Genomic DNA, 25,334 nt, shown 5'->3' with positions numbered 1-25,334 from the left:
TATATATATATATATATATATATATATATATAATATGTTTATATATGTAGATATCTATATATTCAAAACAAAACATTGATACGAAATATAGTTAGCTATCAGAATTTTTTTCATGGGAAAAATAAATTAGATCTGCATGAAACAAATGATAAAAAAACCATATGTTACATGCAAGTAAAACATGTTTTACTTAATATTTGACTACAATCTGTACCAGAGATTAATTTATCTTTTGTTCTCAACATAGAGATAAAAAAAAAGAAAGTTCATTCGAAATTTTAATATATTCGATAGTCATAGATTCTAGTAGCATTTAGGGGACCAGCTGGCCTTTCTTGACCCCTCCCCTACTTGAAGCTTCATGGATCCTGAGGCTATATCCTTCCCTTCCCCCACCTCCCCCGTCAATAAGGTCGCTTATTCCTGGGTGAAATCTATCAGAAAGAGCTTTTACTGGTTTTGTTGATGAGATAGAAAAACTGTGTCGAGTTTTTATGGAGTTATGGGGGATTTTTTTTTGTATTTGATGACGTTATTGGGGAAGATCTTTAATGTTTTCGTGGTGATCTTGTAGAAAACCTTTACTGTCTAAGTGATGTTCTTAAAGAAAATCTTTACTGTCTAAGTGATGTTCTAAAAGAAAATCTTTACTGTCTAAGTGATGTTCTTAAAGTAAATCTTTACTGTCTAAGTGATGTTCTAAAAGAAAATCTTTACTGTCTAAGTGATGTTCTTAAAGAAAATCTTTGCTGTCTGATTGATGTTCTTACATAATATTTACTGTCTAAGTGATGTTCTTAAAGAAAATCTTTACTGTCTAAGTGATGTTCTAAAAGAAAACCTTTACTGTCTAAGTGATGTTCTTAAAGAAAATCTTTACTGTCTAAGTGATGTTCTTAAAGAAAATCTTTACTGTCTAAGTGATGTTCTTACATAATCTTTACTGTCTAAGGGATGTTCTTACATAATCTTTACTGTCTAAGGGATGTTCTTACATAATCTTTACTGTCTAAGTGATGTTCTTAAAGAAAATCTTTACTGTCTAAGTGATGTTCTTAAAGAAAATCTTTACTGTCTGAGTAATGTTCTTAAAGTAAATCTTTACTGTCAAAGTGGTGTTCTTACATAATCTTTACTGCTCTAGGGACGTTCTTCAAGAAAATCTTTACTGTCTAGGGGATGTTCTTAAAGAAAATCTTTACTGTCTAAGCTAAGTGATGTTATTTTAAAAAATCCTAACTGTTCTATTGATGTTCTTAAAGAAAATCTTTACTGTTCTATCGATGTTCTTAAAAAAAAATCTTTACCCCCTAATGACGTTCTTTAAAAAATCTTTACCCCCTAATGACGTTCTTTAAAAAAAATCTTTACCTCCAATTGACGTTCTTAAAAAATCTTTACCCCCTAATGACGTTCTTTAAAAATATTTACCCCCTAATGACGTTCTTAAAAAATCTTTACCACCCAATGACGTTCTTTAAAAAATCTTTACCCCCTAATGACGTTCTTTAAAAAATCTTTACCACCTAATGATGTTTTTACAGAAGATCTTAACCGCCCCAGAGATGCTACTAAAGACAATCTGTTACGAATCGCTTACTTCCATGCTGGGAAAAGATTTTCCAATCGATCACGTGACTCTGCCAGCCTCCCGCCTCGCCCGCCCACTGATGGCATCGAGTCCCCAGACCCTCCCACAGACAACACCGTGTCACACGACGCTGTGCCACTCCGCTCTTCGCTCGCCATTTTATCATCGGCATTATTATCTATCTTATCGCAGGTAAGGATCTGGTGATTTTAGTTTTGCTGGATAATTTTTGGATTCCTGACAGTTCATGTTGTGTTTAGATTGTGATCGTTTGTATTTTAAAATGCTGTAGGTTATCGCGGGAAAAAACGTCCATCTTGACCTAAATAAAAATATTTTTTGGCTCACAATTGAGAAAATAATTCTGCCTCATTTTATTTTAAGCATAGGTCTATAGGTCTGATTGTTTTTAGTTTCGCGGCATTTGTGTCGTCGAGCTGGTCTTAATGTACGGGTCTGTGAATGTTACAGCGGTCATTGACTTGACTGACGTCACACTTGACTAATGTCCAGTCTGTAGAGTAGATACACATCACCAGGTGATTGTCCTTCTCAACTCACCTCCACACAACACACCACACATCAACTCACCTCCACACAACACACCACACATCCACTCACCTCCACACAACACACCACACATCCACTCACCTCCACACAATACACCACACATCAACTCACCTCCACACAACACACCACACATCCATTCACCTCCACACAACACACCACACATCCATTCACCTCCACACAACACACCACACATCCACTCACCTCCACACAACACACCACACATCCACTCACCTCCACACAACACACCACACACCCACTCACCTCCACACAACACACCACACATCCACTCACCTCCACACAACACACCACACACCCACTCACCTCCACACAACACACCACACATCAACTCACGTCTATTCTATCGCTCCTTGCATCGATTAGCCGTACCCACAACTGCTTAAAGTGGTAATGGCTGATAACGAGCATGTAATAACATAGCCTTTCTAACCTGAGTTCTTCAGCGTTTCTGGGTGATCAATTACGCAATAATTAAATCTGTTTAGGGGGCGGCCATAAATGACGTCATGTCATTTTAACCTATTTTTGTCCACCTTTTCATATCTCGTAACTTAATACCAGAGGCAGTAATTATTCGCTTACAGTCTCAGAGTCACAGCCTCATTTCCCCCCTCCTTCCCCCCCCCCCCCCCCACCTCTTTCACTCACGCATCGCTACAATTTCAGCGGGAAAAAATTGATTCATCATTATTTTTCTTAGGTCACATTTCGGTCAGGCCCCCCCCCCCCCTCCTTCGCTTGACGTCATTAAATTCGTCTAAAATCTGTAGTATCATCAGTTAATGACGTCACACTTTATTCACGTTTTTACCTCGCCCCTCCTCTCCGTCACACATCCTCACAGCTTACACACCCCCCCCCCTCAAAGTTGCACTTGAATTGTTTTCTTTTAAACCGATTTTTTTCTAAAATATTTCCTGAGCTCGACCAACACAGAGTACATCAATTTATTTCTGTTACAATGTATTAAAAAAGTTTTCTAAAATACCAAATAACTTCTAAAATTCAGTTTCTAAAATTACTTTTAAACGTGTGGCGTCACACTATCTGAACGAGTGTGACGTCTTCTATGTACCCCCCCCCCCCCCTTGTCTAGTTGTTAATCTAGTTACATGACTCTCTAAGACCTCCGTACATCATTTAGTCCTAGCTAACAACATTCCGTATTGACGCGATACCCAAAGTAATGTGTACGTATCTCTAGTATCTTTGTTCCCATAGCCCAGGGGTCGGTAACCTGCGGCTCGCGAGCCGCATGCGGCTCTTTTGATATCAAGATGCGGCTCTCCAGCTCCTTTAACAAATACTAATAATCTTTATAAAAAAAATATTTGAAATTAAAAAAATGTTAGTGGCTCTTTCAAACCAGGGAAATTTTGAAAATTGTAACTTTTGGCTCTTCCGCTTCAAAAGGTTGCCGACCCCTGCCATAGCCATTATAAAGAGGCATTAAGTTTCTTCCCGTCTCCTCAGATGTATAAAAATTTAAAATGTGTGTTAAATGTTAACTTGTTATTTATATTAATTTGATATTTTTAAAAATATATTAACAGTAGGCCTATTTATGTATAAATGTGTTTTTGCTGTATATTTAGTTTTCAAAAACGAATTTGGTGTCTGCGGTCGGCGTGGTTGAGTCGATAAAGCTCATGGCTACTAAACCGAAAAGTCTCGAGTTCGAACTCCAAAATCAAACATCTGCTGCCTTGTAGTTTGTTCTTGATTGGACAAAGGCTAGAAAAGCAGGCTGAAATCATAGTCAACGACATATGGCGCTTAACCAGTTGACACGTAATAATTAACTGTGTTGGAGGGATTCCTCCACCACTAGAATTAAGAACTAAGAAAAAGAAAAAAAAAACGAATTACATGTACTTAAAAAAATACATTGCCTCGGTTGTTGACTATTTGTTTTTTTTTTATCCGGATTACCCGGGTACTTGTCTAAAGACTACTCTCGTATATTGTCACCCTCCCCCCTCTCCATTTTTTTTCCCGCCCATACAAACGCTGCCCCACCCCGCCTATACAAACGCTGCCCCACCTACTATACAAACACTGCCCCACCCCACCTATACAAACACTGCCCCACCCCGCCTATACAAACGCTGCCCCACCCCGCCTATACAAACGCTGCCCCACCCCACCTATACAAACGTGCCCCATCCCGCCTATACAAACGCTGCCCCACCTATACAAACGCTGCCCCACCTACTATACAAACACTGCCCCACCCGACCTATACAAACGCTGCCCCACCTACTATACAAACACTGCCCCACCCCGCCTATACAAACGCTGCCCCACCTACTATACAAACACTGCCCCACCCCGCCTATACAAACGCTGCCCCACCCCACCTATACAAACGCTGCCCCACCCCGCCTATACAAACGCTGCCCCACCTACTATACAAACGCTGCCCCACCTACTATACAAACGCTGCCCCACCTACTATACAAACGCTGCCCCACCTACTATACAAACGCTGCCCCACCCCGCCTATACAAACGCTGCCCCATCCCGTTTATACAAACGCTGCCCCACCCCACCTATACAAACGCTGCCCCACCCCACCTATACAAACGCTGCCCCACCTACTATACAAACACTGCCCCACCCCGCCTATACAAACACTGCCCCATCCCGTTTATACAAACGCTGCCCCACCCCGCCCATACAAACACTGCCCCACCTACTATACAAACGCTGCCCCACCCCACCTATACAAACGCTGCCCCATCCCGTTTATACAAACGCCGCCCCACCCCGCCTATACAAACGCTGCCCCACCACACCTATACAAACACTGCCCCACCCCGCCTATACAAACACTGCCCCACCCCGCCTATACAAACGCTGCCCCACCTACTATACAAACGCTGCCCCACCCCACCTATACAAACGCTGCCCCATCCCGTTTATACAAACGCCGCCCCACCCCGCCTATACAAACACTGCCCCACCCCGCCTATACAAACACTGCCCCACCCCGCCTATACAAACGCTGCCCCACCCCACCTATACAAACGTGCCCCATCCCGCCTATACAAACGCTGCCCCACCGATACAAACACTGCCCCACCCCGCCCACACAAACGTGCCCCATCCCGCCTATACAAACGCTGCCCCACCCCCCCCCCATACAAACACTGCCCCGCCTATACAAACGCTGCCCCACCCCCCCCCCCATACAAACGCTGCCCCACCTATACAAACACTGCCCCACCCCGCCCACACAAACGTGCCCCATCCCGCCTATACAAACGCTGCCCCACCTATACAAACGCTGCCCCACCTATACAAACACTGCCCCACCCCGCCCACACAAACGTGCCCCATCCCGCCTATACAAACGCTGCCCCACCCCGCCTATACAAACGCTGCCCCACCCCGCCTATACAAACACCGCCCCACCCCGCCTATACAAACACTGCCCCACCCCGCCTATACAAACACTGCCCCACCCCGCCTATACAAACGCTGCCCCACCCCGCCTATACAAACACCGCCCCATCCCGCCTATACAAACGCTGCCCCACCCCGCCTATACAAACACTGCCCCACCCCGCCTATACAAACACTGCCCCACCCCGCCTATACAAACGCTGCCCCACCCCGCCTATACAAACGCTGCCCCACCCCGCCTATACAACCACTGCCCCACCTATACAAACACTGTCCCACCCCGCCTATACAAACACTGTCCCACCCCGCCCATACAAACGTGCCCCACCCCGCCTATACAAACGCTGCCCCACCCCGCCTATACAAACGCTGCCCCACCCCGCCCATACAAACGCTGCCCCACCCCGCCTATACAAACGCTGCCCCACCCCGCCCATACAAACACCGCCCCACCCCGCCTATACAAACGCCGCCCCACCCCTACGACTTAGAGCCATTCACCCAGTGAAATTAACTCACTCAAGCACCCGAAATAAATTAGCGAGGTCGTCACGTCGTACTGTCCCTATTCTTACCACTCGGTCAGCTGGTCAGCCTATAACTACCTACAGCCGGGACGGTCAATTCAATCTCAAATTTTCCGGCTTCCGATTCATTACCTCACCAGTCACGTCCGGATTAATAGATTGAAGTTGTCCCCCACTGGGTGCCCGGGGAGAATGTAGGGCTATCGATCAGAACATGTCCAGTAGGTAGACTTAAGGTTACTGGTGGACAGTGTTTCTTCCAGACTTTTTTTTCTCGGGGGGGTGGGGGGGCGGACACTGGTAAAAGTATATGTTTTTAATATATAAATTCCGTTTTGTTCGGGGGGGGGGGTGTAGATGCCTGGAAGAAACACTGCTGGTGGATGGTGATGGACATAGGACTGTTAGATTGTGTTTGCCTACAGGTTTAACTGGACATAGGACTGTTAGATTGTGTTTGCCTGCATGTATAACTGGACATAGGACTGTTAGATTGTGTTTGCCTGCATGTTTAACTGGACATAGTACTAGGACAAATATGTCGTGAGACATTAACTGGCTGTTTCTTCGCTGGTACCGCAAACCTAACCCTAACCCTAACCATAGTCATGAATCAAAGCTTCTCACTGACTTTAGCCATGACCTTAACACTAACCTTAACATAGATACGGGCAGAAAAAAGTCCATACGGAATTGTTAGTTATCTTTAAAAAAAAACGCGCAGATAAATTGTGTTGCGACTAATGAGATTGTTGGGGACGATAAAAACATCATTAAACTTTTCTCCCAGGATCTCAAGAAAATCTTCACACCATTTCAGTTGGGTAATGATGTGCTAGTAGAAAGTCAAGGACAATGGCAGGTCTTGAGCTGAAATTCCCGAACCAGACGGAGAACCAGACGAAAGACAACGAGTGGCTGAGGCTGATTCTACACGAGGACATACAAGAGCGCTACTTCGACTCGGCCACCGAGACCACACTGGTCACATGTTTCTCCCTCCTCATCACGTTTGGTGCTGTTGGCAACGGACTGGTCATGTTTGTGGTAAGTTTGTTAGGGTCGTTTTTGTGGTGTGGTCATGTTTGTGGTAAGTTTGTTGGGGTCATGTTTGTGGTAAGTTTGTTAGGGTCGTGTTTGTGGTAGGGTTATGTTTGTGTGCTGCGGTCATGTTTGTGGTAAGTTTTTTAGGTTCATATTTGTGTACTGTAGTTATGTTTGTGCCATGGGGTCATGTTTGTGGTCTTGTTTGTTGTAAGTTTGCGGTGGTAATGTTTGTGTGTGCTGTGCTCATGTATATGTGCTGTGCTCATGTATGTGTGCTGTGCTCATATGTTGTGACCAACATGTTGACAATGCCCCCTCAAATCTCTGACACACATAGAACTTCGTGGTTAAAGGCTTTATCTGTTTCTGACAGCTCGCTATAACAGTGCGACACAGTCCTTAAAGTACTTCCTCTACACCAGTACATGTCTAATTTTACACCCATAATTATTTTTAAAAGAATATATTTTTAAAAATACAATCGGTTATAGAAAATAATAAAATCAAGCTAAAAATTGATCGTCTGGAATTAAAAATAGAAATATCGAATGGCCAATGAACTTAATAGAAATACATAGATGAATCGTATGTTTTACGGCCTGTTGTTATTTCCGGTAACCTGCTAGTAATATTAAAACTAGTCCTGTATTGTTTCGTAAATGGTTTAACTTTGTTACCCCCTCCTGATTGACATCGTTTCAGATTTTATGTTTTAAAATATTTTGTCAAATAATCAGATTGTTTATTTCATTATTTTGTACGCGCTCAACTCTGAGCCAAAGCCAAATGCTCGTCTAAGAAACAAATTTAAAACTCGACCGTTCTCATGATATTCTCTTGATCCTAGAGGCCAACGACGGCACTAAATATTTCGGGCAGACGCGAGTTTTTTACGGGCCAAACCGGCAATCTCCATTACACTGGCCAATGTCCGATGTGTGTGACAATATACAAGACTGGGACGTCCTAAACTAATTTCGATGAGCTAATGCCAGGCTCCGGTCGTTATCCCAGCCTTACATCCTAAATCCCTTTGGCTGATTGCCCCCATGCCCTTTCGCAAACTGGCTGGCCAAAGTCCGAGATCAAGAAAAAGATCAGACATTGTCTGGCCGAACATCAGCAACACTTGCCAATATGCAAAATGCAGGTCAGATCGCAACATTTCCTGTTTCCTGGTTCGGCATGACAAAAACTGAATACTGTGCCAACTTGGGTGAAACGACCCTTCCTCTTCCCCCCCCCCCCCCTGTAACTACCCTACAGTTTGTAAAGTTTTGCATAGCGGGTGCCCAAAGAGATCGATTCACGACTGACAGGCCTTTCCGATTGCGAAAAGGTTTTCGAGTGGATCGTAACAGTTGAGTGAGATAATTAAATTTACAATCGAACTGACGACCGAAATGTTGATTGAAATCGTCTGCTTAATTGTTGATTTCAACGATTGTATTATTCTATTGATGATTGCAAAGATTGAACTATCCAACAAGTAATTTCAATGATTGAACTATTCAACCTGTGATAGAAATGATTAAATAATAAAATGTTCATGGCAATAACTGAATTATTCAACTATTAATTGCAATAATCGTACTAGTTAATAAGATATCACGATCATTAAACTATTGAATTATTGATTGCGATAATCATGCAATAATCAACTGTTGATTTTAATGATTGAACTATGTAACTGTAAGTTTCACTATTCAACTAGTAATTTCAATGATTGAACTATTTAACTGTAAGTTTCACTATTCAACTAGTAATTTCAATGATTGAACTATTCAACTAGTAATTTCAATAATTGAACTATTTAACTGTACGTTTCACTATTAACTATTGATTGCAATGATTGAACTATTTAACTGTTAGTTTCACTATTCAACTATTGATTTCAATGATTGACCTGCTGATCAACCTATCGATGAACCTATCAGGTGATGAGAAACCCCAGCATGAGGACACCACGAAATATTTTCATCATAAACCTGGCCATCTCAGACTTCACCCTGTGTCTGTTCACCCAGCCCCTCAACATGTACCTGCTGCTGTACAAACAGTGGGGGCTCGGGGAGTTCATGTGTAAGTTCGTTACCATGGCCCAGGGTACCAACCTCTTCGTCTCCACCATCAGCATCACGGCCATAGCTCTGGATCGGTTCCAGGTGGGTAGGACAGTTTCACATCCTTACAGTGTGGGCAGATATTGATGACTTTACAATATAAGAACATAATAAATGACAGGGGCATAGTTGCACATCCTTACAGTGTGGGCAGACATTGATGCCCTCACAATATAAGAACATATTTAATACAACAGATGTAGATAGTTTCACATTTTTACAATGTGGGCAGATACTGAAAACCTGACATTATAAGAACATAATTAATGACAGAGGTAAAGTTTCACATCCTTACCGTGTGGGCAGATATTTATAACCGTACTTTCAAAGTACATATTTAATACAACATAATATATAGTTTCACATTTTTACAATGTGGGCAGATATTGACAAATTTTTAACATAGAAACATATTCACCTTAATACAATAGAGATATTGTTTCATATCTTTGTGGGAATGGGGTGGTCGAGTAGTAGGGAACGTGAATTCTAACACGCAAGTTTAGTTGAGTGAGTGTGATTGTGACTCACTGAACTGAGCCGTCCAAAATAAATAATAATGACGCCACGATTCTTTTTTTTTACCCCCCTCCTCGCCACAAAATGTGGGGTCCATGCCCTCCTAAAATTACGTCAGACTTTAGCTTATTGTCGCTCTCCAAATTGCATTTTTTCTTTTTACAAAATAGATTGCCCTAGGTCAAGTTAGGACGAGTAAATTAGTTTTAATTAAATTTACAAAAAAATATTTTCAAATGCAAAATAGCTGCTGAATTAAGTTAAATAAATTACTTTTTTAAAATGCCAAAGTGTGACGTCACCGTTTCTTACCATCTCACTCGCCATACATTATCACAATTGACCCTCCCTTACCCCCCCCCCCCCCCAGTGTGTGATGGCATTTATGAACGGCATCTGGGTCTAATCAACTCTAATGGGTACCTTGTGCTAGTTGAGTAAAGAAAACATAGTGCTGACAGCACAATAGTTTTATATGCCGAGGCCAGAGAAACTAAAAAACTGCTTCATTAAAACCAGAAATTTATTTTTCACATCTTTCTATGTGGGAAAATATTGACTCACAGTATAGGATCTTTGAGAAACCAATAAATATGCAATAATACGACGGCGGTGAAATCATTCAAAATACAAAAATGTCGTTTATCAACTTAAAACTTTCCCCTCTGTGAAACAAAAAATGTTTACCAGCTTAAAACTTTCCCCTCTGTTGCAGGTTATTGTCTACCCGACCAAAGACAGCATGAAAAAAATCGGCGCTGCCATCGCCCTCATCTCCATCTGGCTCATCTCCTTCCTCATAGCTAGCCCCGCCCTTCTCTTCTCCGTCGTCCACCGTCGTCAGGCTCTGGCGGAAGTGCCAAACGTCTACGTGTACGTGTGTCTGGAGGACGTGACCTTGGAGATCGAGAAACGCGCCTACAGTGTGGCTCAGATGGTCGTGCAGTACGTGCTCCCCTTCTTCATCCTCAGTGTGGCCCACCTGCGCATCTGCAACAAGCTGCGCTACCGCATGGTCACACAGAACCTCACCACCTCGGCGACCACATCTTTCCAGAAAAAGAAAAACGAAAGAAGAAGCAGACGTAAGCGTAAAACCAATCTTCTGCTGGCTGGGATAGCTCTGGTGTTTGCGCTGAGCTGGCTGCCGCTCAACATCTTTAACTTGATGACCGACTTTAGGGGCGAGTTCTTCACTGGTCGAGTCGACATGAAGTTGGCGTATGCGATCTGCCACATGCTGGTGCTGTGTTCGGGGTGTCTGAACCCAGTCTTGTACGGTTGGCTGAATGATAACTTCAGGACTGAGTTCATGAAAGTCTTGTGTTGCCCCTGCTGCAAGATTGCCGAGGCTAGATGCAAGAGAGTCGTATGTTGTTCAAAGCAAGCTACGAGTGTCCCGGCAATTACACTAACCAAAGTTAGCAACGGCCAGTCTTTAGCGTTGGATGAAGGGATGAATGGAAAACCAGACTCGTTTACACTCCAGTTTCATACTCGCGTGCCATGAGATCACATGACCGGATGTAACACAATCTTCAGATGTGAAGAGTCATCGACTGATATTTTCTTTTCAGTCCAAAGTTGTCGGTCTTGAGATCTTCTAAATTTCAAGATAGGCCTAATATTTGGACGGCCAAACCCGGTACGACCAACAGTTTTAGACCAGATGTCATTGGTGTTCTTGTTGCACCAACCTTTTTTCCTTCTGGTTGGTCTAGGTTGCTGATGAGTCGAGTCCGTTATGGTTTTTTTTTTTTTGTGTTAACTATACAAGTTAAACTAAATGAATGGGGTTGTCATACCAGTTTACGCAATAATTTATTAATGTACGCAACATCAAGAAATAGAAGTACACTTGCTTCGAATCTAAACATGTTTTTTAACAATATAAAATCAACATTTCATAGTGATATTAAGAAAAGAAAACAAGATGGCAGAATTAATTTAGAAAGCACTTATTTAATATTATTAACGTTGACAACCAATACCATTTTATTGTACATGTAACATTTTTTTATGTTTATCATCCAACAATTTAAAAACATAAAGAATGAGCACAGAGCAGACTGAAATATTTTCCAACCACTCTTGAAAATATAAAGAAAAATATAAAATAATATTATAATAATAAAATAATATAAAATATACAGAAAATATAAAATTTATCACAGCGTGAATTATTTCCCCATAACTATGTAACAACTTTTTTTTCATTTTTTTTGTTATTGTGTTTTTTCTTTCTTTGATTGTTTTAAAAATAACTTTATTTAAATATTCAACTATTTCAACTGTATGGTAAATACATACAGTACCTTTACAATTTTTACTTACTTTACATTAGAAATCTTACTTTTACCTTTTTAAAATCTTAGTTAACAATACCTTTAAAATTCTTACTTTACCTTTCCAAAGGTTTCACTTGTGTTGTGGTCCAATGACCACAGTGTATATACACTTTGTATTTGCTATGGTAACTTGTGGTCCTCTAAGACAATGCATGACATGTCATTTGTAGGCTATTACCAGCACATGACATGTCATTTGTAGGCTATTACCAGCACATGACATGTCATTTGGAGACTAATACCAGCACATGACATGTCATTTGTAAGTACACCCAGAATATGACATGTCATTAGTAGGCTAATACCAGCACATGACATGTCATTTGTAGGCTAATACCAGCACATGACATGTCATTTGTAGGCTAATACCAGCACATGACATGTCATTTGTTGGTATATTAAGAACATGACATGTCATTTGTAGGCTAATACCAGCACATGACATGTTATTTGTAGGCTATTACCAGCATATGACATGTCATTTGTAGGCTAATACCAGCACATGACATAAGTATTGCACTTGACATATTCTATTCTAATTTCTTTACATTGAAATTACATTTTGTATGACGGTTACAATGCTATACTGGAGACAGTTAGTTCCAAAACTTAGTTGAATTAAATTATTTCAATATTTGAAGTGTTTGGGTTAGTTTCATTCAAGTTTTACTGTCAAATGTTACTTAGGTGAAATATTTAGTTCATTGATGCTTTTTAATTGAGAAGGGATTAAAGAATTTACTTTGACCAAATTGAGAGTCTGCTTCCATTAGAACTGATATGGATAAGACACTAAATATTAATTTTGATATAACCTGAAAGAGAAACATGATATAAACATAGTGTGGAAACAATATAAACATTTCAGTATATTCAACATAAAAACCCTTTTAAAAATATTTTCTGGAAATAATTAAATAATTTAAAATTTCTAAATTTTGCAGCCTATACTAAATTAAATTACTTCAATTTTAACATTTTACCACACACAAATGTTTATGGTTCTCTTTTGAGTAATTTTTACCATAAAAATCACATGCATGTTTAACAAGACAACTAAATTTGTAGCAATAAAACTTGCAAATTGTTGTTAATTATCCTTGGGCCGATTATTCACTAACAAGCTTAAATCAACCAAAAAGGTACCTTTTTTGCCCTATATTTCTTTCTGTACCTACATTCAAATACCTACACCCTGAATGAAAGTTGTGCAAAAATTAACTTAGTGGAAGATATTAAAAAGTGATCAAATATTGAGGGTAACACTGTGTGTCATGAAAAATGACATACATTCCATTAGCACAACCAGAATCATAAGGCCTGGTAGTGCCAGGTTTAATTGGTAAGTAATTCATTGAAGCATTGCTGGGGGTTGACTCGCCCACGAGAACAAGAGCAACAAACATGTGACGATTTCCTTGAGCATCTGGTTTAGCATAGCTGACAGAATATGAGGAGTTTACTGCAAAGTAGACACCTTTTCCATAAACTGTGCCTGGAATTTAAAATGCAGTATATGTTTGTTAGATTTGGTATGTATTCTTAGAAATCAAAATAACAGTGTTTCAATGATCAGAGGGACAGAAAAATTTTGATTGAGATTCTCCTGAAACTTGTCAGTATTTCTAGCTAACACAGAATAGAATCTTGTTGTAGTAGGGTACATTCACAGTTGAGCCAATTAAAAATCTACACTTAAAGAATTAGATTAAGGTTTTAAAACAACCACAAAAATGATAAAAATTATAGTAGGATAATTATGTGCTTCATGCTTTTTCAATTCTGAATAATGAACGTACCATTCATGCCACAGTAGCTTCTATTAAATCCATTATGAATTATCATTGGAATACTTTGGGCACTGGTGCCATGAAATAATCGCAGCTCATTTTTGTGACCTTTTGGATTTACGAGATCCAGCTCTCTTTTCTTGACAGAATATTGCTGGTAGAGGAACTTGTTTTGGATGCGTTCAATCTGGTGAATGTATATATATATATATATATATATATATATATATATATATATATATATACATATATATAGATAGATAGATATCATAATATATGTAGATATGTATATATGTATGTATGCATTTATATAAATATCCATATGTAGTTAAGCAACATTAAATGCAATCATTATGCAACATTAAGTTACTTAGCATCAAGATCAATTACAAAATTAGTTTTATTTTTAATAAAGAATAAAGTGTTTTGAATTATCCCATATTTACCTTCTTGATTGGAAGATTTGCTCCTCCTAGTATAAACAGCTGCTTAATTTCATTGTACTCACAACATCCATGATTTAGAGGTACAGTTTTCACAGATTCCTCGGTTGACATTGGAGTCCATTGGTCAGGTAAAGACTCTACCCCTTTAAAATCATTGCATAAAATTGTTGGTCACTATAAAGAGCAATGTTGCAATGAGGAGAAAAGAAAAGATTACAAGTTCAAAAGCTATTATAAAAGGACATTAAAATATCGAAGTTTTAAAAATACTTTTAAATGTAAACTACTATTCTATTACTATAAGTTCAAGTAGTAAAGTATGTTTTTATAGTAGCAACACTTATAATCAATACATTAATGGTTGTCTACAAATCAGTCATTTTCCCCAATTAGAGCTGTTGTCACCCGACTGACTTGATACAGGAATTTGACTTGAGTGGTTATAATACTGACTCTTCTGTTTCATTAAACCATTATATAGAATAAACCGGTAGTGATCTCCCCTAAACTTTCTCGAATATTCTTATATAAAACAACAGGGGATGGTAACTGGGGATATAGTTATGATTTTTAATCCATTTTAAATACTTAAACTTTTAAAAATAGAATAGAATCTCATAAAAAAAACATTGCGCACCAAGTAAACGCCGAATAAAAACGCGTATAATAGTGCGCAATATTATTAGTACTTTAAAAATTTACATTAGTTTTTTGAGAAATCGGAAGTAGCGTAAATTACTACTTCCAGTCAACGGAAATTACTCAAAATTTAACAGAAGGTAGAGAATTAGATCTTTTACTTACATGTGAAACTTCATTTATCTATCTGAAATAGTACTCAAGTTATAGGCTTTTGAAAAATTCAAAGTAGGAAAAGTACCACTTCCGGTTATCGGAAATCGCTCAAAAGTTGATACGGATCTACGATTTTGATAAAATACTTATATATGAAATTTCATCAACCTAGCTGTAACGGTACTCAAGTTATCGTGTTTACACACGGACAAACACACACACAGACACACACACACACAGACATACGGACAAGATTGCAAAATTATGTTTTTCCGTATCAGTGAGGTGTAAAACGTCGAGATTTGTAAAAATCTCGATTTTTTTTTTGCACGATTACAATACTTTCTCTATACTACGTATATACGAGAAAGTAAAAAAGGACAATATTTTCTTTAAAAAAGTAATGAAAACAAAACTAAGATGGCATCACTTACCAGCCTTTACTTTGTGCTTTAACTTACTTGTCAAGCTAAAACAAACACAAATATTTTACATTCTTATGTTACTTATTATATTAGATCTTTTTATCTCATATTTTAATGTATGCTTTATAAACAATTATTATATGATTGAAACACAGTAATTTATTTCCAATCCTAATAAGATTTATTTAATCACTTACCAATGGGATAAATTTTTCAATAAGAGTAATAAATTATTATCAAACCATCACTTAATAGAATAAAAAGTGAACATTACAAAATTCAAATGACTCATCAGTTTTTCAACAATGATTTTTTTATTTAAAACAATTTTTAAATATTTTTTAACCCACTTCCTGTTGGGATATTGTGAATGTTCATGACATTATTGCAAACCACATTCACTTTAGGACATTGTGAGCAGTGGGCAGAAATAGATTTGATAGTTATGTTACCATAACAACTCTTTTAATATATTGATATTCTATAGCATCCCTGTAAGTTTTTTACTACAAAACTTAAAATTAAATCTACTAGTCTTTGCAATTGAAACAAGTGTACAAATGGGAAGGAATACAGCAAATATTATCAACTTATGGGATGGAACACATTTCAAGATTGTCTGAGCTGAGGAAGCTTGTGACTAGCACAACACATTTCATCGCCTCAAATTTTGAGAACATAAGACTAAAGAAAAGGAGGCAAACAAACAAAAACCTGGCTTGGAAAAGAAAACAATGAAGATGGTGACTATGAGAATGAAGCATAGGTCATTCTAATTTGCAAATGTAGTAAGTCTAGACGCAATATTGGCAGATTTGTTTTATAGTTGGAAAAATAATATATTCTCTTGAACAAAGATATAGGTAAATGTATATGTGTTAAGTGACATATGACATACTGTTTCATAAACAACTACGCTAGAGTGTTTACCACCCACCCTCCCATCCAGCAATCTGTAGAAGTTTAAAAAAGCCAATTATAATTTTCCCAGCCAACATCCTGCTCTCTAATTTAATTTAAAACATATTCCATTTTTTTCTATAATAAAAAGTGTATATTGTATAACAAAATAAATGTAGAGTTGGACAACAAAAGCAATATGTTTATTTACTAGTAATCAGAAGTTACGAAATCTAATTTAAAGTATATTTCACTATATTATTAAGATTGATGCAGTGTGATATTGGGTGGTATATATATATATATATATATATATATATATATATACACTCTACATTAAAGTGTGTTTAGGGGGTAAACAATCATGCTTACTTACTAGTAATCAGCTGCTTAATGAATACAATTATTCTATTTATAACTATATTATTTAAATAATTGCTTTGTTATACAAAGCAGCCATTTTTTTAAACAACTGGAATCATTAGTTAAAACTGCAAACCTAGTGTTTAAAATGCCATGTAAGGTTTTAATGAGTGCAGCTTACTGGTTTATCTTAAATTTACTATGAAATCACCCCCCCCCCCCTAAAATACTATTTCTCCTGTTTTATTTATCTAAACAAACAACAGACGTTTTATTAGGCTACTATTTTTGTTTATGTGTATGAACAGATAAACAAAAATGTCTCAAAACCATGCCCAAAGAATAAGGTCACATAAACAAGGTTTTGATTATTGATAACTTACATAAGTTCAAAATCATCCCACTCTTCCCCCTCTATAGCTGACAGCAGAGATTTGTGAAGCTCTTCATGCACTACATATATTGAAAGAAATTTCTGCAGCAGTTTCTGTACCTTGACAATCCCATCCACTTTAAATCCCTGCATGAGAACTATTCCAGCCTCCTGCCTCACAGTCACCAAGACAAGGTTTTCAAATCCAACAGATTTTAGTTTTTCTATCTAAAGATATATGAAACTATCTTTTAAAATTGGTAAATATTGATGAATACTTATTATCGCACATTCATATAATTGCGAATAGAATTTTTAACAATTATTGAAAAATTAGGATGAAGACAAGTTCCTTATTATTATTTAAAGAATGGGGTCGGCTTGATCGAGTCGGTAAAGCTCATGGTTGCTAAACCGAAAAGTCTTGAGTTCGAACCCTCGGGCAGATGAGGCTCGTTAGCTGGGGACAGCCACTCTTCAAGGAGAGAGAACTCCAAAATTAAACAACTGCTGCCTTGTAGCTTGTTCTTGGTTGGACAAAGGCTATGGAAGCAAATCCAAAAAGAAAAGCTGGCTGAAATCGGAGTCAATGGCCTCAATGGCGCATAACCAGTTGACACGTATCCTTAATTGTGTTGGAGGTGTGGTCGAGTCGGCAAAAAGCTGATGATTGATAAATTCGAAAAAAAAAAGTCTCGAGTTCAAACCCACTGGCAGATAAATCTCGATCCCTTTCAACACTAATAATTAAGAACGAAGAAGAAGAAGATTTTAAGATTCATCACAAAAGATAACACACACCACATCCCTTTCAATTCTTTGTTTGAAGTGGTGAGATATCAGTAATGCTGATGAGTTAATAACACAAAATTGCGTGCATCAGGGACTTTTCTGAAAGTATGGTTGCCATGGTAATGGTGGCCATCTGGAAAAAAACTTTCTTTTGTGGAGGTTCAAAAGTTAATAAACTAACATATATATTGATCATATAATCATTGATCCTTCATTTTAAAACTCTAATAGTCAGCTGTCTAGTTTTTGTTACAGAAAAAACTCTAGAAATATTATTTTCAAAATTTGGTTTGGTGAAATACCATTAAAATTAATGATTTAACTTAATCATAATGCTGATAATATTTCCTTGGAAGAACTTGTAAAAAGTTTGCAAAAATTTCATTTAAAATGAGTTCATACAAAAATGAAAGTGTTTTTAAGAAAGAGATGGTAAAAATGCTCTATTTAAATAAAAGTAACAGACCTGCTTGGTGTTGAGTTTTTTCACATTTTCATCTCTTACACTATTCTCTTTGAATGAAGCTTTACATTCTTGCAAGAGGCTTTGTTTAGCCATCCTTATTTGGTATGGATGGTTAGAATAACATTCTAGAGTGACTTGCTCTGAAACCTTTGTGGTTGTACCTGAACCTTGGAAGACACAGACAGGCGTTATATATTTTACACTTGAAAAAATTACATGAATAACTTAGTTTATATATGCTCATCTAATTCTTTTAATGTTGAGTTAGATTATTCAATGTATCAATTTTTTAAATACAAATAGTTATTAATTTGGATTATGTTTTGTCACTATTGTATTAGTCTGTTTCTCTATTTTACCCTCTATGTTGTGACTCAAGTGTTTGCTCTGAGCTTGGTCAAGAAATTCATCCAAAACATATTGGTCATAAATGACCAGCTTGATTTGTGTCAATGACCTTGGTAAACTCTTGCCAAAATCTTCTATAGCGCCAAGAATCATTTTACTTAACAAAGGGATGTTGGCATTTCTTGCGCCTGTCAAAAATGTTTCAAGTTTCTGTTTAGAATTTACAAACACTAAGCAATCTTGATTTTTGAGAAAAATATTGAGAAACAAGAAATATTGACAACAAAGTGTATAGGAGTATCCTGTAGCAGATTTTGTTAAACTTTAGTATACTTAAGGTTTGTTTAAAATAATCTATCTTCTTCTTCTTCTTCGTTCTTAATTATTAGTGTTAAAGGGGATCGAGATTTATCTGCCAGTGGGTTTGAACTCGAGACTTTGTTCGAATTTATCAACCACGAGCTTTTTGCCGACTCAACCACACCTCCAACACAATTAACCAACACAATTAAGCGTTACGTGTCAACTGGTTATGCGCCATTGAGGCCATTGACTCAGCATTGATTTCAGCCTGCTTTTCTTTTTGGATTTGCTTCCATAGCCTTTGTCCAACCAAGAACAATCTACAAGGCAGCAGTTGTTTGATTTTGGAGTTGTCTCTCCTAGAAGAGTGGCTGTCTGAGCTTTACCCACTCGACCACGCCGACCCCTTTTAAAATAATAAATGTTTACATTTTTATTAATACATCTTTCATCTAGAAGAGAAACACATCTTTAATGGCATCTGACCTGTGCCAAGTGCGGGTATTGCCAGGGATTTTAATCCTGCCTTGTCAGCTTCAGCCAGCACTGCAGTGACTCCTTTATCCCAATGTTTAGCAAACTTATCCTGACTGACATGAAGGATGTGCTGACAGGACATGTTGGGGGCTGAGGTTAAAACTACTCCATCTTGGGCCATCTCACTTTCTGTAACAACATTCACAATTTTAATGACACATTTTTGGTGACAAGTGAGAAACAGAAAACAAACTTTGCAGTCTAAAATAATAAAATAATATAGAAAGCCATCATGTTTTATTTTTTAAATAAAAGACCTTAAAAAATTATCAGTGGTAAAAAAATAAGGCAGTGCCTTGCAGCAGAATAAACAAATACATTAGAGGTAAGTGGAGGTAGACTGCTATCTTTTATTAACCGATTGATTGTGCAGAAAATAGTCACCCAGAAATGGTGCAGCAAAAATTGATTGTCACCACCCTACCACAAATTTTACTTACGTTTATAAAAGCACTCATCCTGCAGTGTCTGGCCACACAACTTGAGCAGAGCCTTACATACTTGGCCTGGGGATTGAAGTTAGGTAGTTTTGTAGACTAGGTTAATAAACCCAGAGATCATCCTATATCAGTTGATAATGAGAAACACTGACTAACAACTTGCCTGTGTGTGCTACACAAAAATCTATTGGCCTAAAAAAATTAAAATAATCACCTGAGTGGTTTAAATCCATTGAGTCTTTTATGCCAATAACTACTCCATCACATTTCTCTAGAGTTATGTCCCCCTTTTCAATTACTAATGTAACAGCTCCATGTTTTGTTATGTTCTTTTCCTCATCTAAGTGTAAAAATACATTAGTTATCAAAAATAACAAAATTAAACAATGATAACACATAAGACAATTTAAATTGAAGAATACAATTTAAACCACTATTACGGTTTATTGTTCACATGTCATTTCCTGCAGAGAGATTTGTATAATACATTTCATTTAATGAAATTGGTTTCAAAGTTTTGTTGAGTCATGGGCGTCTTTCAGTCCAGTACTGTAAACTCCAGACTTTCTAATTAGTAGTTGCAGATTTTAGCTTGTGAGTTCCTACATTAGTCCAGTTTAAGATTGGGAGATTACATTCCTGCTCACCTGATTTTGATACATGGTGTAAAGTACACTGGTCAAAAGTGGCTTCAAACCTGTCCATCAAATCTTCAACATGATTTGGCTGAACATCACAGAAGTAAATGTGTGTCAGGGTTGGACTTCCATTCAGATAGTCATACAGTGCATCCATCATGCGAGCACATATAGTGAAAACAGGAAATTTTTCTGTTGATTAAATGTACGGAATTGGTTTTTACAAAAGCTGCTATTTTCATTTCTTTAGTAACACTAGACATACCAACAATAATGTCTATGGAAATTCTTGTAACATGTTTTTTTCAACTTAGAATTGTATACAAATTTTTTTTGCTTAAAAGTTTAAAGAAGCCATATTGAAACAATTTTAATTATTTATTTTTTTGTGCTTGAGCTTGTGATACTTTAAATTGTTAAAACTACATTTCATGAAAAAAAAATTTTTTACTAGTTTTTTTGTCCAACTCTTTTCTTAGAAGAAATTCACAATGAAACTGAGACATCCTGTTGCTATGTCACAGGTTGCCTGCGGCAGGAATAGTTATTTAAGAAAAAAAATTTCAAATAACACTGAACTTACGCCCTATCCCAATAACTGGTAAAGCAATGGAACTAAAATTTTGTTTCTGGCATTCCATCAGACAGTTGGTCACAGCTAAACGAAGTTTATCCAGGTCATCAATGGAGACTGGACAGACAACATTGAAAATAGCCTTGAGGTTGGGAATCTTGCTACATGTTGTTGGAATAACTGTACCCAATGATCCCTTTGATAACTGTTTTAGATTTTTGAATAAATCAGCTGGACCTAGATAAGAAATCACCAATACAATTACAAATTGCTAGTTAGAATTTTAAGTGTTAATACGATTTAAAATAAGAAACCAAACCACTGACCTCTAGAAATTAGTGATCTACTCAGTGCACTTGATGTTGCTAAAGAAGAATCCAATGGATTGACAATTACATCTGCTTTAATGGTAGTTATGTCCCCTTGCAAGAAATTTAGCTCAACATTGTTAACTTCTGTCCTGGCTATGACAGAAGGTTCAGCTATTCGATTTGACTCAGGGTTCAGAGCATCAAAACCTGCCATCATATCTTTACACATTAATGTACAATGTATATATATATATATATATATATATATATATATATATATATATATATATATATATATATATATAAATCCATAAACATTTTTGTTATAGCATAGGTAAGGAGGGACAAGCCTTTGTTCTAGCTCTTCCACTGCCCGGAGACCAGCTCTAACCCAATAGAGGCAGCTAACGCAGTGCACAAAGATGAAGACTAGAGAGACTTTGATTCAGAGGCAAGTAAAGCTGTGACTGCCTACATAACAATGGGGCAACTGAACACAATACCAAATATCAACAAGTATTTGTTTAGCAGACAAAAGGAATCTACTTATTTTAAATTTAGCTTCACAGGTTCACATTACTATGAGCCAAGTTATAAGTAAAATGAAACGGTTTTTATTTAATAATTAGGCACAGTAATAATGAGTAGTAATGCTCAATTTTTAAATACTCATTAGTTCAAATAATAAATTTATATTATTTTCTTTTTAAAAAATGTTTAAAACAAAGAAAAATAATGCTTCATTTGAAGGAAAACTTTTTAGATAAAAAATGCACTGTAACCCACCCCAACCACAACCCTACACTTTCCTCCTTTAGTCAGGCACCCATCAAAGCACGGTGGAGTCAGGGGCATCTTGTCAATTGAAGTCTGTAAATTCAACTTCAGACTTTAAAATTAGTAATCAATAACACCATCATTTAACTTGTTTATGATCCCATATTGAAGTTAAAGAACAGTTTGCTCTGATTGTTTCCTACATTAGTCCAGTTTAAGATTGGGAGATTACATTCCTGCTCACCTGATTTTGATACATGGTGTAAAGTACACTGGTCAAACTTGGCTTCAAACCTGTCCATCAACTCTTCAACATGATTTGGCTGAACATCACAGAAGTAAATGTGTGTCAGGGTTGGACTTCCATTCAGATAGTCGTACAGTGCATCCATCATGCGAATACATGTAGTGAAAATGGGAAATTTTTCTGTTGATTAAAATATAACCAAGTCTTCACAAAGGTTGCCATTTTCATTTTTTTAGTTATTGAAAGATTCTTTTTAGCTTTTAGCCTCTGATATTTTTAAAGTGTTAAAACTACATTTCATGAAAAAAAAAATTTTACAAGTATTTTTGTCCTACTCTTTTCTTAGAAGAAATTCACAATGAAACTGAGACATCCTGTTGCTATGTCACAGGTTGCCTGTGGCAGGTTTAGTTATTTATGAAGAAATATTTTTTAATAACACTGAACTTACGCCCTATCCCAATAACTGGTAAAGCAATGGAACTAAAATTTTGTTTCTGGCATTCCATCAGACAGTTGGTCACAGCTAAACGAAGTTTATCCAGGTCATCAATGGAGACTGGACAGACAACATTGAAAATAGCCTTGAGGTTGGGAATCTTGCTACATGTTGTTGGAATAACTGTACCCAATGATCCCTTTGATAACTGTTTTAGATTTTTGAATAAATCAGCTGGACCTAGATAAGAAATCACCAATACAATTACAAATTGCTAATTGAAATTTAAAGTGTTAATAAGATCTTAAGTTAAAAAAACCAAACCACTGACCTCTAGAGATAAGTGATCTGCTCAGTGCACTTGATGTTGCTAGAGAAGAATCCAATGGATTGACAATTACATCTGCCTTAATGGTAGTTATGTCCCCTTGCAAGAAAACTAGCTCAACATTGTACACCTCTGCCCTGGCTATGACAGAAGGTTCTACTTGTTTTGTTTCTGTTTTGGGAGAACCAAAAGTTGCCTTCACATCCTCTGATTTTATCAAAATGACACATTGGTTCTGATCTTCAACCTTTTTCACTAAAGATTTACCCTCTGCATTTTGAAGGAACTCTTGAATCCCAAAATATTTTAGCTCTATATCTTGAACAGTAATTTTTAAGCTGTAGAAAAATATAAAAACAAAGAAATTATTATTTGTTTCATTAATGAAATTAAGTTTTGAAATGTAAGACCAAAGTGACTAAATTGAAAATTGAAAACTAACAACAGACCTGAGCTCTTGCAGCTGTTCAGTAAGTTTGTAGACACTGTCCATGAGGCCTGTGACAATAAATCTGTCAGCAAGTTTTTCTACTTTAGCAGTTTTGTCATTGAGAATCTTGTCATGATCATTCTGCATGAACCTTTCCAACATTTGTTGTTTGCCAAAGGGAAATGCAACTTCTTTTCTGTTCTGCCTGACTTGTTTTTCTTTGAAAAGAAATTCTTCAACATTTTTGTGGAGTTTGTATTGCTTTTCCTGTGGTGAGATGTTGACCAGGTTCTCTTCTGCCTGGTCTAGCTGTATACACGCTGTCATTTGAACGCCACCAATTTGATCACACAAAATGATCAGAGATTTAATTACCAGACCAAGGTTGGTGTGGTTGGGTCGGTTATACTCATGGTTGCTGAACAGTCACAAAAAGATAAGTCCCAAGCTCAAACCCCTATGTAGATGAGGCTCAATAGCTGGGGACAGCCACTCATATATATATATATATATATATATATATATATATATATATATATATATATATATATATATATATATATATATATATATATATATATATATACATATACATATATATATATATATATATATATATATATATATATATATATATATATATATATATATATATATATATATATATATATATATATATATATATATATATATATATATATATATATATATATAATTATGTATTGAAGACTATAACTATAGGTAAGTGTAAGTTTTAACTTAAAGTAGACCTAGGCCTAGACATACATGATACAAAGGTGAAATTACTTGAAATTAGGTAGGCTATTATTTATTATATGCCTATTATATAGTATTATAGTGACTACAACTAGATCTACTAGTACAAGTAAAGTAAAGATCTACTAGACTAGTACTTTGTTGTAAAGTTCTCACAGTAGTATAGCTACTTTTACTACTAGACTAGCTAGTGAATATGATTATTAACTTAATTCATTATTAAAATAAATAGGCTAACAGTTTGTAATTTGTATTATGTAATAATGTAACTATTAGTTAGGCCTATATTTAATATTTATCTAATATCTACTATAGTATAGACTATAGACTAACCCAGACGGTAAATATTAATAAATAATATTTACTAAATAAACTCTTTACTCTATTATAGTTATTTTTAAAGTAGAGATCTATATTATATAAAAGACCTTTTGAAATGTCATATCTTTTCGGTTTAGTTGTTAGATCTAGACCTAGATCTAGTTCAAGATCTAGACTAGATGTATACTACTTATTTTTAGGATTTTAGATTAGATGTCTGTTAATAAAACTGCTTCGGTTTTAAAACGCATAAACATAAACATCTTTTATAAACATCAAATAAACATTAGATATTTCCGTTGCTATTTTTAACAACGTGTAAATTTCCAATTCACAGTTCATTTCCTCTCTCCCCCCCCCCCC

At 36.8% G+C, this 25,334-nt stretch overlaps 2 protein-coding genes across 5 annotated transcripts; one reads left to right on the top strand and one right to left on the bottom strand.

The window, feature by feature from the left end:
• The first annotated feature begins 1,691 nt into the window (after positions 1-1,691).
• LOC131950539 (neuropeptide F receptor-like) lies at positions 1,692-12,787 on the top strand. 2 transcript variants are annotated; one of them, XM_059312745.1, is made up of 4 exons: positions 1,692-1,783; positions 6,935-7,161; positions 9,099-9,326; positions 10,519-12,787. In XM_059312745.1, the coding sequence occupies exons 2-4, from the start codon at positions 6,970-6,972 to the stop codon at positions 11,311-11,313; spliced, it is 1,215 nt and encodes a 404-aa protein (XP_059168728.1). In that variant the 5' UTR covers positions 1,692-1,783; positions 6,935-6,969; the 3' UTR covers positions 11,314-12,787. The 2 variants fall into 2 exon arrangements, with proteins under 2 accessions (XP_059168728.1, XP_059168727.1); XM_059312744.1 differs by having other exon boundaries at positions 1,696-1,783; positions 6,905-7,161.
• Positions 12,741-25,262, bottom strand: LOC131950538 (protein mono-ADP-ribosyltransferase PARP14). 3 transcript variants are annotated; one of them, XM_059312740.1, is made up of 18 exons: positions 25,079-25,262; positions 23,893-24,352; positions 23,447-23,781; positions 23,128-23,355; positions 22,674-22,856; positions 21,668-21,859; positions 21,351-21,578; positions 20,777-20,959; positions 20,344-20,469; positions 20,130-20,195; positions 19,639-19,818; positions 18,861-19,037; positions 18,502-18,668; positions 17,254-17,471; positions 15,617-15,651; positions 14,388-14,530; positions 13,951-14,128; positions 12,741-13,646 (listed from the first exon to the last, which is right to left on the bottom strand). In XM_059312740.1, exons 2-18 carry the CDS (start codon positions 24,198-24,200, stop codon positions 13,387-13,389), a joined length of 3,207 nt encoding a protein of 1,068 aa, XP_059168723.1. In that variant the 5' UTR covers positions 24,201-24,352; positions 25,079-25,262; the 3' UTR covers positions 12,741-13,386. The 3 variants fall into 3 exon arrangements, with proteins under 3 accessions (XP_059168723.1, XP_059168725.1, XP_059168726.1); XM_059312742.1 differs by having other exon boundaries at positions 23,893-24,291; XM_059312743.1 differs by lacking the exons at positions 20,777-20,959; positions 21,351-21,578; positions 21,668-21,859.
• Positions 25,263-25,334: the final 72 nt, after the last annotated feature.

The sequence above is a fragment of the Physella acuta genome, unplaced genomic scaffold (assembly GCF_028476545.2).
Source record: "Physella acuta isolate Inbredline_101_S28 unplaced genomic scaffold, ASM2847654v3 ptg000770l, whole genome shotgun sequence".
NCBI lineage: Eukaryota > Metazoa > Mollusca > Gastropoda > Physidae > Physella > Physella acuta.
This window is presented reverse-complemented; position numbering and strand designations above follow the sequence as displayed.

Excerpts from the sequence above, each read along its gene's own strand:
- LOC131950539 (XM_059312745.1), top strand. The coding sequence starts at position 6,970 with ATGGCAGGTCTTGAGCTGAAATTCCCGAACCAGACGGAGAACCAGACG. Across the intron at positions 7,162-9,098 it reads ACGGACTGGTCATGTTTGTG|GTGATGAGAAACCCCAGCAT; the intron begins GTAAGTTTGTTA and ends TGAACCTATCAG. Across the intron at positions 9,327-10,518 it reads TAGCTCTGGATCGGTTCCAG|GTTATTGTCTACCCGACCAA; the intron begins GTGGGTAGGACA and ends CCTCTGTTGCAG.
- LOC131950538 (XM_059312740.1), bottom strand. The coding sequence starts at position 24,200 with ATGACAGCGTGTATACAGCTAGACCAGGCAGAAGAGAACCTGGTCAAC. Across the intron at positions 20,470-20,776 it reads ACACCATGTATCAAAATCAG|ATGAGGAAAAGAACATAACA; the intron begins GTGAGCAGGAAT and ends TTTTACACTTAG. Across the intron at positions 18,669-18,860 it reads CTTGAGTCACAACATAGAGG|GTTCAGGTACAACCACAAAG; the intron begins GTAAAATAGAGA and ends GTGTCTTCCAAG.